Source organism: Salvelinus namaycush, chromosome 12 (assembly GCF_016432855.1).
Source record: "Salvelinus namaycush isolate Seneca chromosome 12, SaNama_1.0, whole genome shotgun sequence".
Lineage (NCBI taxonomy): Eukaryota > Metazoa > Chordata > Actinopteri > Salmoniformes > Salmonidae > Salvelinus > Salvelinus namaycush.
Window position 1 is genome coordinate 14,379,768 of NC_052318.1, and position 11,593 is coordinate 14,391,360.

An 11,593-nucleotide genomic window follows, 5' to 3' on the forward strand; every position below is an offset into this window, starting at 1 on the left:
CGGTTAGCCTTCAAAATAAAAGTTTGTCATTGACAGTGATGCAAATGAATACACATAGAATTATGCCATAATTGAATAGATCATGCTAAACGAGGTTGGAATGTTGTTATATAAAATCAACAAAAGACAATTTGTTAATTTGACAAATCTGTTGAAATCACCCTGGATGTATTATACTTTAGAATTGCATTGGGGCATACTTATTTCACTGTACAGCCTTACCTATGGATTGTGCATCAATGACATGGGGCATCAGTTTACTCAGTGACACCCAGAGAACGTCTTAGCTCTTATTGCGGGACTCAAACAACTGAATTGAGCCACATTTATTGTCAACCTATGTGTATTGAACACTATTCCCGAGGAAAAACAATACTGTGTGAATGTTTTGGAGTTTGATAACTCTGGGAAAATATATCTTGGGTATTCGACTAGACTGATACCCCATTTCATTGATCCCCAATCCTTAGGTAAAGCTGTACAGTGCAATAGGAATGTCAATACACACAATAGGCTGACTGGGGAGGTGATTTCACAGTCCCGCGATAAGAGCTACATTGCTAATATTTGCATAAACTCTTCACAGTTGTGTTCTGTGGGTGTCACCGAGTAGACTGATACCGCATTTCATTGCTTCACATTCCAACCTTGTTTAACATTATCTAGTCTAAATATGGCATGATTCCACCAATTGTAACCTTCTGCATCACTTTCAAAGAGGTACTTTTATTTTGAAGGCAAACCACAAATTCCACTATTGTGCCTAATCCTTATTGTGGCTAGCTTCACAACACAACCTGGTCGAGCGTCACTAGCCAAATGAAGCTAGCTGGCTGCTTATAACGTTAGCTTTGGGCAACAGGGTTAAGTAGCTGGCTAGCTATTTATTTTCATTAACTGAAGTTCAATTTCAATAGGTGAACAACAATACTTACTCACAAGGAATCCTAAATCATTGCTAGGAATAATGAAAATGACTGCAGTTTCTACTGTTCATTGTTTTCAGGCCGGTTGTATTGGTGCTAGCTATGTACCAAGCTAAAGCTAGCTAGCTAGCTACCCCAGAAGTTGCGGTCGAACAAATAATGCTTTATTACCAATGGGGTATTGTAAGCACATCGTTCGTGGCCGGTGTTTGCAGACTTTTTTGTACAGCTTTAACAGTACTACTGATAGTAGTGGTGGCGATTGGCTTGCACTTGCAAATTCACAACACACAACATTCTACAATATAACTGTTATATGACGTGTCAAATTAAAAGCTTATTTAATGCGTCAAATAGTGTTATTGGACGTGTATCTTTTTTGACATGCAAAGACCCAAACGGCATTTCGGATTATGGATTTCGCCTTTGAGTTGTCTCGCTGAAATTTTCTTACTCTTTCAGATGACTGCTTGATCCACACAGCAGACTTTGTGGGCTAGGTTAGGAATGCTGTGTTGCCCGTGTAGCGCAAAATTTTACTGATACCGATGTTAGCATTTTAAGCTAATATTGGCCGATTCCGATATGTTCACCGATATATCATGCATCCCTAATTGATACACACCTTTATAGGGTTAGTGTTCCCACACGGCCATATCTCCATGTTACTGCGCGTTTACGTAAAATAGACGGAAAACAGAGTCGACTACCTGTGCTAATTAGCTATCTGCGTCTCCTAACAACTGTGTGTAAACGTAAGACGGACGCCACAAACGTGTTGTCACTGAAAAATACTGTCGGCTGTAAGTGTTTTAAAACAGTGAGTGTATATTTTTGAAATTATTTCTCTGATGGGATATTAAAGTAGAGGGATTCATGTTTCTAGAATCATACCGCATTTGATAATCGATTCACGTTTAGAGTATTTGGCTGTTTCGGCTTCCATGGTTCTGTCCCAAATGTCACTATTCTCTATGTAGTGCACTACTTTTTACCAGAGCTCCATTCAAAAGTAGTGCACTACATAGGGAACAGGGTACTATTTGGAACATGTCATATTGGAGTATAAATTAATAACAGTCAGGAGGATTTTCAACGGAGGCAAGACTGTTTAGAATACTTGCAATGGAAAAGCAGAGTTGATGAAACCCCAATTTGTTTAGATTTTATATCAAATCTCAACAATGCGGAGAGAAAAAGTAAATAGAGAAATAATAGAAATAATAGAAAAGTAAAACATGTAATAATAAATACATAATGAGTAACGATAACTTGGCTAAATATATATATCTCAGAGTAAAGGAAGATGTGGAGCGAGGTACTGAAAATCGGGGGAGCACAGCTTCGTTTGCCAATTAGCAGTGAGCTGAGTGGGAGATGCTTCTATTTTTTCAATTGTCCAATGCACTGTCAATCTATGTTAGTTCAGCTTCAGAGTCTGCTTGTTTCTATCCAAAGCATGGAATTCTGTAAACAGATAAGAGATGTGGAGAGTGATGAGAGATGATACACTACTGGACTCTGGAGCAGTGGAAACACGTTCTCTGCAGTGATGAACCACACTTCACCATCTCGCAGTCAGATGGACGAATATGGGTTTGGCAGATGCCAGGAGAAAGCTACCTGCCCGAATGCATAGTGCCAACTGTAAAGTTTGGTGGAGGAGGAACAATGATCTGCGGCTGTTTTTCATGAGTCGGGCTAGGCCCCTTAGTTCCAGTGAAGGGTAATCTTTACACTACAGCATACAATGACATTCTAGACGATTCTGTACTTACAATTTTGTGGCAACAGTTTGGGGAAGGCCCTTTCCTGTTTCAATCCCATCTAACACCTTTGGGATAAATTGGAACACCGACTGCAAGCCAGGCCTAATCGCCCAACATCAGTGCCCAACCTCACTAATGCTCTTGTAGCTGAATGGAAGCAAGTCCCTGCAGCAATGTTCCAACATCTGGTGGAAAGCCTCCCCAGAAGAGTGGACGCTGTCATAGCAGCAGAGGGGGGGACCAACTCCATATTATTGCCCATTATCTATATCATTTATTTTTCTAAGAATGGCTTTCCTTTGAAGTCATGTTTTCATGGTAGAGCAGGTTCTGTTTGATGTGATTGTTGATTGACATACCGCATATTCATTATCCAGGGCTGTTTACTTTGATGTGTTTTGTATTATAATCATATATTTACACAATCAAGGATACGTGTTTGAGGAAATAACTTTGTAGTCTACACAATGAACCCATTTGCCAATAATGAAAATATACCAGCGTTTTTTTTACAGCATCAAAAGGTTGGTTCAGTCTATCATTGAAATACCCTAAAGTAGTTGATTCAATTCACATTTAAATATCAAAAACAGATGAGCAAAAGCCTATCAATTAAGTCCTCTCCTAAGCAAAGTCTGGTAAAATCGGTGAACAAAAAACGAAGAGTAAAACATGTACAGTAACAGTACTTACATGTCCTTAATTGGCAAATTTTTCCCCTCCACAATTCTGATAAATAAAGTGTTTCGTTTTGCCATTTCTCCAAGTCCCAGCGTCCAAACCGTGATGACTCAACTGTGAAATCACACGCAGATTGTTCCTCCTCAAAAACAGCTGTCAAACAGAATTCGGGGGTTTCGCGCCTGACAGCAGTAAATTGAACAAACAGGCAAACCTCGTCAATATTATTTTTGCCACGTATCATACACCTGTCTGCAACTCATTTCACAAGACAGGTCGGTGGTTTGTATATATCAACGTACTTGTGACCCACTCGCTCGTGGTTGGAAAGAAAGCGATTGTGAGTATTTGATAGTAGACTACGGTCTTCTTCGTTGGAGTTGTACGGAAAGACTACATCCAAAAGTTATTATTGCCGCCACCTACTGTGCGGGGTGAAAATTAATGAAACTGAAAGACAACAATTATGTGGCTAAAAATACAGTAGCAGGTGTAACCCTGAGCTGGATACGACATCCTGTATAGCATCCAGCTCAGAGTTACATCCAGCACAGAGTTGCAACTGGCACAGTTAAATCCATCTTCAGGCTCAGAGTTACATCCAACATCCGGCTCACTTACATCCAGCATGATGCAATAATGAGCTGGATGTAACACTTCAAACTTAGAGTCCCTTCTGTAACCTGTCTCCTCCCCTTCATCTACACTGATTGAAGTGGATTTAAAAAGTGACATTAATAAAGGATCATAGATTTCACCTGAATTCACCTTGTCAGTCTGTCATGGAAAGAGCAGGTGTTCTTAATGTTTTGTGTACATTAAACACAATGTCATGCTGTTAAAACCTCTTATGGATCGGACCCTTTTTCCCCCCCCATTTTCGCCGAAAATTACATACTCAAATCTAACTGCCTGTAGCTCAGGCTCTGAAGCAAGGGTATGCATTTTCTTGGTACCATTTGAAGATAAACACTGAAGTTTGTGGAAATGTGAAAGGAACGTAGGAGAATATAACACATTAGATCTGGTTAAAGATAATACAAAGAAAAAAACTTTTTTGTACCATCATCTTTGAAATGCAAGAGAAAGGCCATGTCTTATCCCAGCTGCAAATTAGATTTTGGCCACTAGATGGCAGTAGTGTACGTGTAAAGTTGTAGACTGATCCGATGAACCCTTGTATTTCTGTTCAAATGTATCAAGACTGTCCAAATGTGCCTAATTTGTTGATTAATAACTTCATGTTCAAAACTGTGCACTCTCCTCAAACAATAGCATGGTATTCTTTCATTGTAATAGCTACTGTAAATTGGACAGTGCCATTAGATTAACAAGAATTTAAGCTCTCTGCCAATATCAGATATGTCTATGTTCCTTACAACCTCATGCTAATCGCATTAGCCTACGTTAGCTCAACCGTCCCGCAGGGAACCCACCGATCCTAAAGAAATTTTAACCTACCCATTTGTTTGTGTTAGCCCAACTCATGTTACCTCTGACCAGTACAGATGCATCTATGTCATGTCGCTGACTCTCTTTAAAAAAAGGGACATTGTCTGAAATAAATTCCACAAAGTTATTCCAGTCTCAGCTTCTTCCCTGGGTGAAACAGTGTGAGCTCCCACCAGATCTGTACTGTATTAATAGGCAGAGCGCCCCATGCTCTTGTTTAAACCTGCGGTGGCATGGTCACACACACCTCAACTTTTTCCACATTTTGTGACGTTACAGCCTTATTCTAAAATGGATTAAATAAATTGCTTTCATCAATCTACAGTCAATAACCCATGATGACAAAGAGAAAACAGGTTTAGTATTTTTTTTTAATGTACTAAATATAAAAAGCTGAAATAAATAGTTTACATAAGTATTTAGACCTTTTACTCAGTACTTTATTGAAGCACCTTTGGCAGCGATTACAGCCTTGAGTCTTCTTGGGTATGACGCTACAAGCTTGGCACACCTGTATTTGGGGAATTTCTCCCATTCTTCTCTGCAGATCCTCTCAAGATCTGTCAGGTTAGATGAGGAGCGTCGCTGCACAGCTATTCTCAGGTCTTTTCCCAGAGATGTTCGATCGGGTTCAAGTCCAGGCTCTGGCTGGGCCACTCAAAGACATTCAGAGACTTGTCCCGAAGCCACTCCTGCGTTGTCTTGGCTGTGTGCTTAGGGTCTTTGTCCTGTTGGAAGGTGAACCTTTGCCCCAGTCGGAGGTCCTGAGCGCTCTGGACTAGGTTTTCATCAAGGATCTCTCTGTACTTTACAAAAATGTTTGGTACCCTTCCCCAGAGCTGTGCCTCAACACAATCCTGTCTTGGAGCTCTACAGACAATTTCTTCGACCTCATGGGTGGTTTTTGCTCTGACATGTACTTTCGACTGTGGGACCTTATATAGGCAGGTGTGTGCCTTTCCAAATCATGTCCAATCAATTGGATTTACCACAGGTGGACTCCAATCAAGGTGAAGAAACATCTCAAGAATTATTAAAGGAAACAGAATGCACCTGAGCTCAATTTCGAGTCTAATAGCAAAGGGTCTGAACTATTATGTAAATAAGGTATTTCGTTTTTTTATTTTTAAAACATTTGCAAAATTGTCTAAAAACCTGTTTTCCCTTTGTCATTATGGGGTATTGTGTGTACATTGATGAGGAAAACAATGTATTTAATCCATTTTAAAATAAGGCTGTAACGTCACAAAATGTGGAAAAAGTCAAGGGGCCTGTCACGCCCTGACCTTAGAGATCCTTTTTATGTCTCTATTTTGGTTTGGTCAGGGTGTGAGTTGGGGTGGGTATTCTATGTTCTATTATTTGTATTTCTATGTTTTGGCCGGGTAGGGTTCTCAATCAGGGACAGCTGTCTATCGTTGTCTCTGATTGAGAACCATACCTAGGTAGCCCTTTTTCCCACCTGTCTTGGTGGGAAGTTGACTTTGTTTAGGGCACATAGCCTTTAGCTTCACGGTTTGTTTTTGTAGTGTTTATTGTTTAGTTCGGCGTCATTTTGATTAATAAAAGAAAATGTATGCTTACCACGCTGCGCTTTGGTCCACTTCCTTTAACGGCCATGACAGGGCCTGAATACTTTCCAAATGCACTGTACAGTTGCAAGAAAAAGTATGTGAACCCTTTGGAATTACCTGGATTTTTACATAAATTGGTAAAAAAAATGTGATCTGATCTTCCTCTAAGTCACAACAAAAGACGAACACAGTGTGCTTAAACTAATAACACACAAATTATTGTATTTCTCTTGTCTTTATTGAATACATAATTTAAATATTCACAGTGTAGGTTTGAAAAAGTATGTGAATCCCAAGGCTAATGACTTCTCCAAAAGCTAATTGGAGTCAGGACTCCACTAACCTGGAGTTCAATCAATGAGATGAGATTGGAGATTTTGGTTAGTGCTGCCCTGCAATATAAAAAACACTCACAAAATGTGAGTTTGCTATTCACAAGAAGAATTGCCTGATGTGTCACATTCTGACCTTTATTTCCTTTGTTTTGTCTTTATTTAGTATGGTCAGGGCGTGAGTTGGGGTGGGCAGTCTATGTGTGTTTTTCTATGTTGGTTTTGTGTTCGGCCTGGTATGATTCTCAATCAGAGGCAGCTGTCAATCGTTGTCCCTGATTGAGAATCATACTTAGGTAGCCTGGGTTTCACTTTTGGTTTGTGGGTGTTTGTTTCCGTGTCAGTGTTTGTCGCCACACGGTACTGTTTCGTTTGATCATCGTTTATTGTTTTTGTTCATGTGTTCAGTTTTGGATTTATATTAAAGACATGAACACTTACCACGCTGCGCTTTGGTCCGATCCTTCTACCACCACAGACGATCGTTACATGATGTGAACCATGCCTCGACAAAAGAGATCTCAGAAGACCTAAGATGAAGAATTGTTGACTTGCATAAAGCTGGATAGGGTTACAAAAATTTCTCTAAAAGCCTTGATGTTCATCCGTCCACGGTAAGACAAATTGTCTATAAATGGAGAAAGTTCAGCACTGTTGCTACTCTCCCTAGGAGTGGCCGTCCTGCAAAGATAACTGCAAGAGCACAGCGCAGAATACTCAATGAGGTTAAGAAGATTCCTAGAGTGTCAGCTAAGGACTTAGAGAAATCTCTGGAACATGCTAACATCTCTGTTGACGAGTCTACGATATGTAAAACCCTAAACAAGAATGGTGTTCATAGGAGGACACCACAGAAGAAGCCACTGCTGTCAAAAAAAAACCATTGCTGCGCGTCTGAAGTTCAGCACCTGGCAAAATATTCTGTGGACGGATGAAATTATATTTGAGTTGTTTGCAAGGAACACACAACACTATGTGTGGAGAAAAAAAGGCACAGCACACCAACATCAAAACCTCACCCCAACTGTAAAATATGGTGGAGGGAGCATCATGGTTTGGGGCTGCTTTGATGCCTCAGGGCCTGGACAGGTTGCTATAGGCGACGGAAAAATGAAATCCCATGTTTATCAAGACATTTTGTAGGAGAATGTAAGGCTATCTGTCCGCTAATTGAAGCTCAGCAGAAGTTGGGTGATGCAACAGGACAACGACCCAAAACACAGAAGTAAATCAACAACAGAATGGCTTCAACAGAAGAAAATACGCCTTCTGGAGTGGCCCAGTCAGAGTCCTGACCTCAAACCGATTGAGATGTTGTGGCATGACCTCGAGAGTGGTTCACACCAGACATCCCAAGAATATTGCTGAACTGAAACAGTTTTGTAAAGAGGAATGGTCCAAAATTCCTCCTGACCGTTGTGCAGGTCTGATATGCAACTACAGAAAAAGTTTGGTTGAGGTTATCGCTGGCAGTTATTAAATCCAAGGGTTCACATTCTTTTTCCACCCTGTACTGTGAATGTTTACACGGTGTGTTCAATAAAGACATGAAAATGTATAATTGTTTGTGTGTTATTAGTTTAAGCAGAATGTGTTTGTCTATTGTTGTGATTTAGATGAAGATCAGATGAAACTTTATGACCAATTCATGGAGAAATCCAGGTAATTCCAAAGGGTTCACATACTTTTTCTTGCCAGTGTATACATATTATACATCATATGATTTCCTCTTCATCAACAAGTAATATTTTATAGAGAGAACCCTGCAGAGTACACAACTTAGAGTATGATGTGGGAACTGGTACCTACTCCAAAATCAAAGAAATAAAATGTATAAATACATTTGTAATGCTTGTTATTTTGACCATTGCCACTGTCAACACAGAAACAAATACCACAATGCTGCATACAGACATTTCTGTAAATAATTATTGAGATACACATAATGAAACAGCATGGGAATGGCAATGTTTTTGGGGCAGTATTAGCAATGCATTCAGCTACAAGTGTTTGTGCCAAACAAGACTAACCTAGAGATTGCAGTCAGGATTTATAAAATCATATCAGGAAAGAGTAACAAAATATGTAGTCAACATGTAATTAATCATTAATTTATGATAAAACAGTTTCAATCAAACAATCACTTTATTTACTGTTTTTAGTCTATCTTGTGAGTGATAGCGTTCTGGTGGTTTCTGTTTGATAAACACCTGTCAAACAGACAGCCTCTTATGTAATTATGCCATTTGAAACATTTGGGTCGGGCAGGACCCTTCACAGCCCTGTGTGTCTTTTCCTGTCAGTGTGGAGATGGTTGTAGACATAACATGGACCATAGCTGCAGCAGTTCAGCTTGAGTTAGTGGTGTGGCATCCATCTAGCTCACCCATCCATGCAAAGGAATTTAAAAAGCAGTATAAGTCAACACATGTAAGACATTCAGTGATACTGAGAGCATCAACATGTTTTGCAATATTGTCCATAAACAATATTGTGTTTTTGGTTGTCTCAGACTGGATTCTCACAGACTGGGCTTCGATGTCCCCTCCTTTATCCAGCAGGATCTTCACCTCAACACGACCCGCTGTAGCAGCCAGGATTAGAGGATTGAAACCTGGGGACAGACAGTTAGATGACTCTTTAACACCATCATACACTTCCACTTCTACACACAAATGATCAAGTTCCCTGAAAGATGGACATATAAACATAAAAATGTAGCTACGTTGTGTGATGTATATGGAGGGTGGGGACACTGTGGTAATGGGCTACTGTGCTGTAGGTATGGGCGAGGTTGTAATGTTCAACATAGACACTGCTCACCACTACTGTCACAGGGGTAGATAGAGCTGTTAATAAGAGTCTACCTTCAAATTATAACTACATCATATTACATTAGAATTTGTGAATTATGTTGAAAATGTATTGAAACCATGTTCAGTACTGACAGGATGTTGCTGGGGTAGTCGAAGAGGTAGAACACCACACTCTCCTTTCCTTCCGTGTCCTCCTCGTCGCTGCAGGATGATTCTCAAATCTCGCTCATCTTCCAATTGTCAGGGACACCCTTTGAGGAAATGCACTGCCCCGTCCAACCCTGGGAGTAGCCAGAGCAAGTCAAGAGTTTCAGATTAATTTGATCTCAATTTAGTTGACTAAGACATTTCAGTTCTCCATAAGAATGCCCATTCAGGTCCTGAACTAAGTGTAATTGTGAGTGTAGAGCTCCCTAGGTGAGCCATCCTCACATTTACTTAACCAGAACTCAAGCTGAGAGTGATCATTGTTCATTTCATGGATCTATTTTCCTGCCACAGTGTGACTGAAAAAACAACAACCGCGACCCGTCTGTCATAGTCTGTTATTAGTGGACAACGGGTCGCAGTCATAGGAGTTATTTAGTTACATAAAGGAGTTATTATACACCCAATGTATTATGTTTGTGTATGCCTATGTATACTATTTAGGTTGTTATAGCACTTAAGTGTGCCCTTTCAGTATATTAGTCCTGTTATGAGAGTTAGTGATTATTAGTTAGTTAAGCCTAAAATGGCGCCAGTGCATGTTACTTCAGTATTATGCCCCACTCTTTCTGGTGTCTTGTGGGATTCAGTGAGATTCCACCATTCAGTTATGAAGTAATGCACTAGTCATTAATGTGTTACCACTGACACCTAGTGGTGCTTTAGATCAGGCCCTTTATGTGTAGTAAATTTATAGTGATGCCTTTATAGTTTATATTGTAAGTGCTTTTATAGTTTATATTGTAAGTGGTGTCAAGTAATGTCATTCTATACAGTGGCTTGCGAAAGTATTCACCCCCCCCTTGGCCTTTTTCCTATTTTGTTGCCTTACAACCTGGAATTAAAATAGATTTTTGGGGGGTTTGTATCATTTGATTTACACAACATGCCTACCACTTTGAAGATGCAAAATGTGTTTATTTGTGAAACAAACAAGAAATAAGATAAAAAAACAGACAACTTGAGCGTGCATAACTATTCACCCCCCAATGTCAATACTTTGTAGAGCCACCTTTTGCAGCAATTACAGCTGCAAGTCTTTTGGGGTATGTCTCTATAAGCTTGACACATCTAGCCACTGGGATTTTTGTCCATTCTTCAAGGCAAAACTGCTTCAGCTCCTTCAAATTGGATGGGTTCCGCTGGTGTACAGCAATCTTTAAGTCATACCACAGATTCTCAATTGGATTGAGGTCTGGGCTTTGACTAGGCCATTCCAAGACATGTAAATGTTTCCCCTTAAACCACTCAAGTGTTGCTTTAGCAGTATGCTTAGGGTCATTGTCCTGCTGGAAGGTGAACATCCGTCTCAGTCTCAAATCTCTGGAAGACTGAAACAGGTTTCCCTCAATAATTACCCTGTATTTAGTGCCATCCATCATTCCTTCAATTCTGACCAGTTTTCCAGTCCCTGCCGATGAAAAACATTCCCACAGCATGTTCTCGGGGTCATGAGAGGTGTCGGGTTTGCGCAAGACATAGCGTTTTCTTTGATGCCAAATAGCTCAATTTTAGTCTCATCTGACCAGAGTACCTTCTTCCATATGTTTGGGGAGTCTCCCACATGTCTTTTGGCGAACACCAAACATGCTTGCTTATTTTTTTCTTTAAGCAATGGCTTTTTTCTGGCCACTCTTCTGTAAAGCCCAGCTCTGTGGAGTGTACGGCTTAAAGTGGTCCTATGGACAGATACTCCAATCTCCGCTGTGGAGCTTTGCAGCTCCTTCAGGGTTATCTTTGGCCTTTTTGTTGCCTCTCTGATTAATGCCCTCCATGCCTGGTCCGTGAATTTTGGTGGCCGCCCTCTTGGCAGGTTTGTTGTGGTACCATATTATT

At 40.2% G+C, this 11,593-nt stretch overlaps 1 protein-coding gene across 1 annotated transcript in view; it reads right to left on the reverse strand.

Moving 5' to 3' along the window:
- rasa4 (RAS p21 protein activator 4) overlaps positions 1–3,740 on the reverse strand; it is a 72,179-nt gene extending 68,439 nt beyond the window's left edge. Inside the window, exon 1 of the mRNA XM_039005218.1 lies at positions 3,389–3,740. Coding sequence (XP_038861146.1) covers positions 3,389–3,453 — 65 coding nt within the window. The 5' untranslated portion in view covers positions 3,454–3,740. The remainder of the gene's footprint in view (positions 1–3,388) is intronic.
- Positions 3,741–11,593: the final 7,853 nt, after the last annotated feature.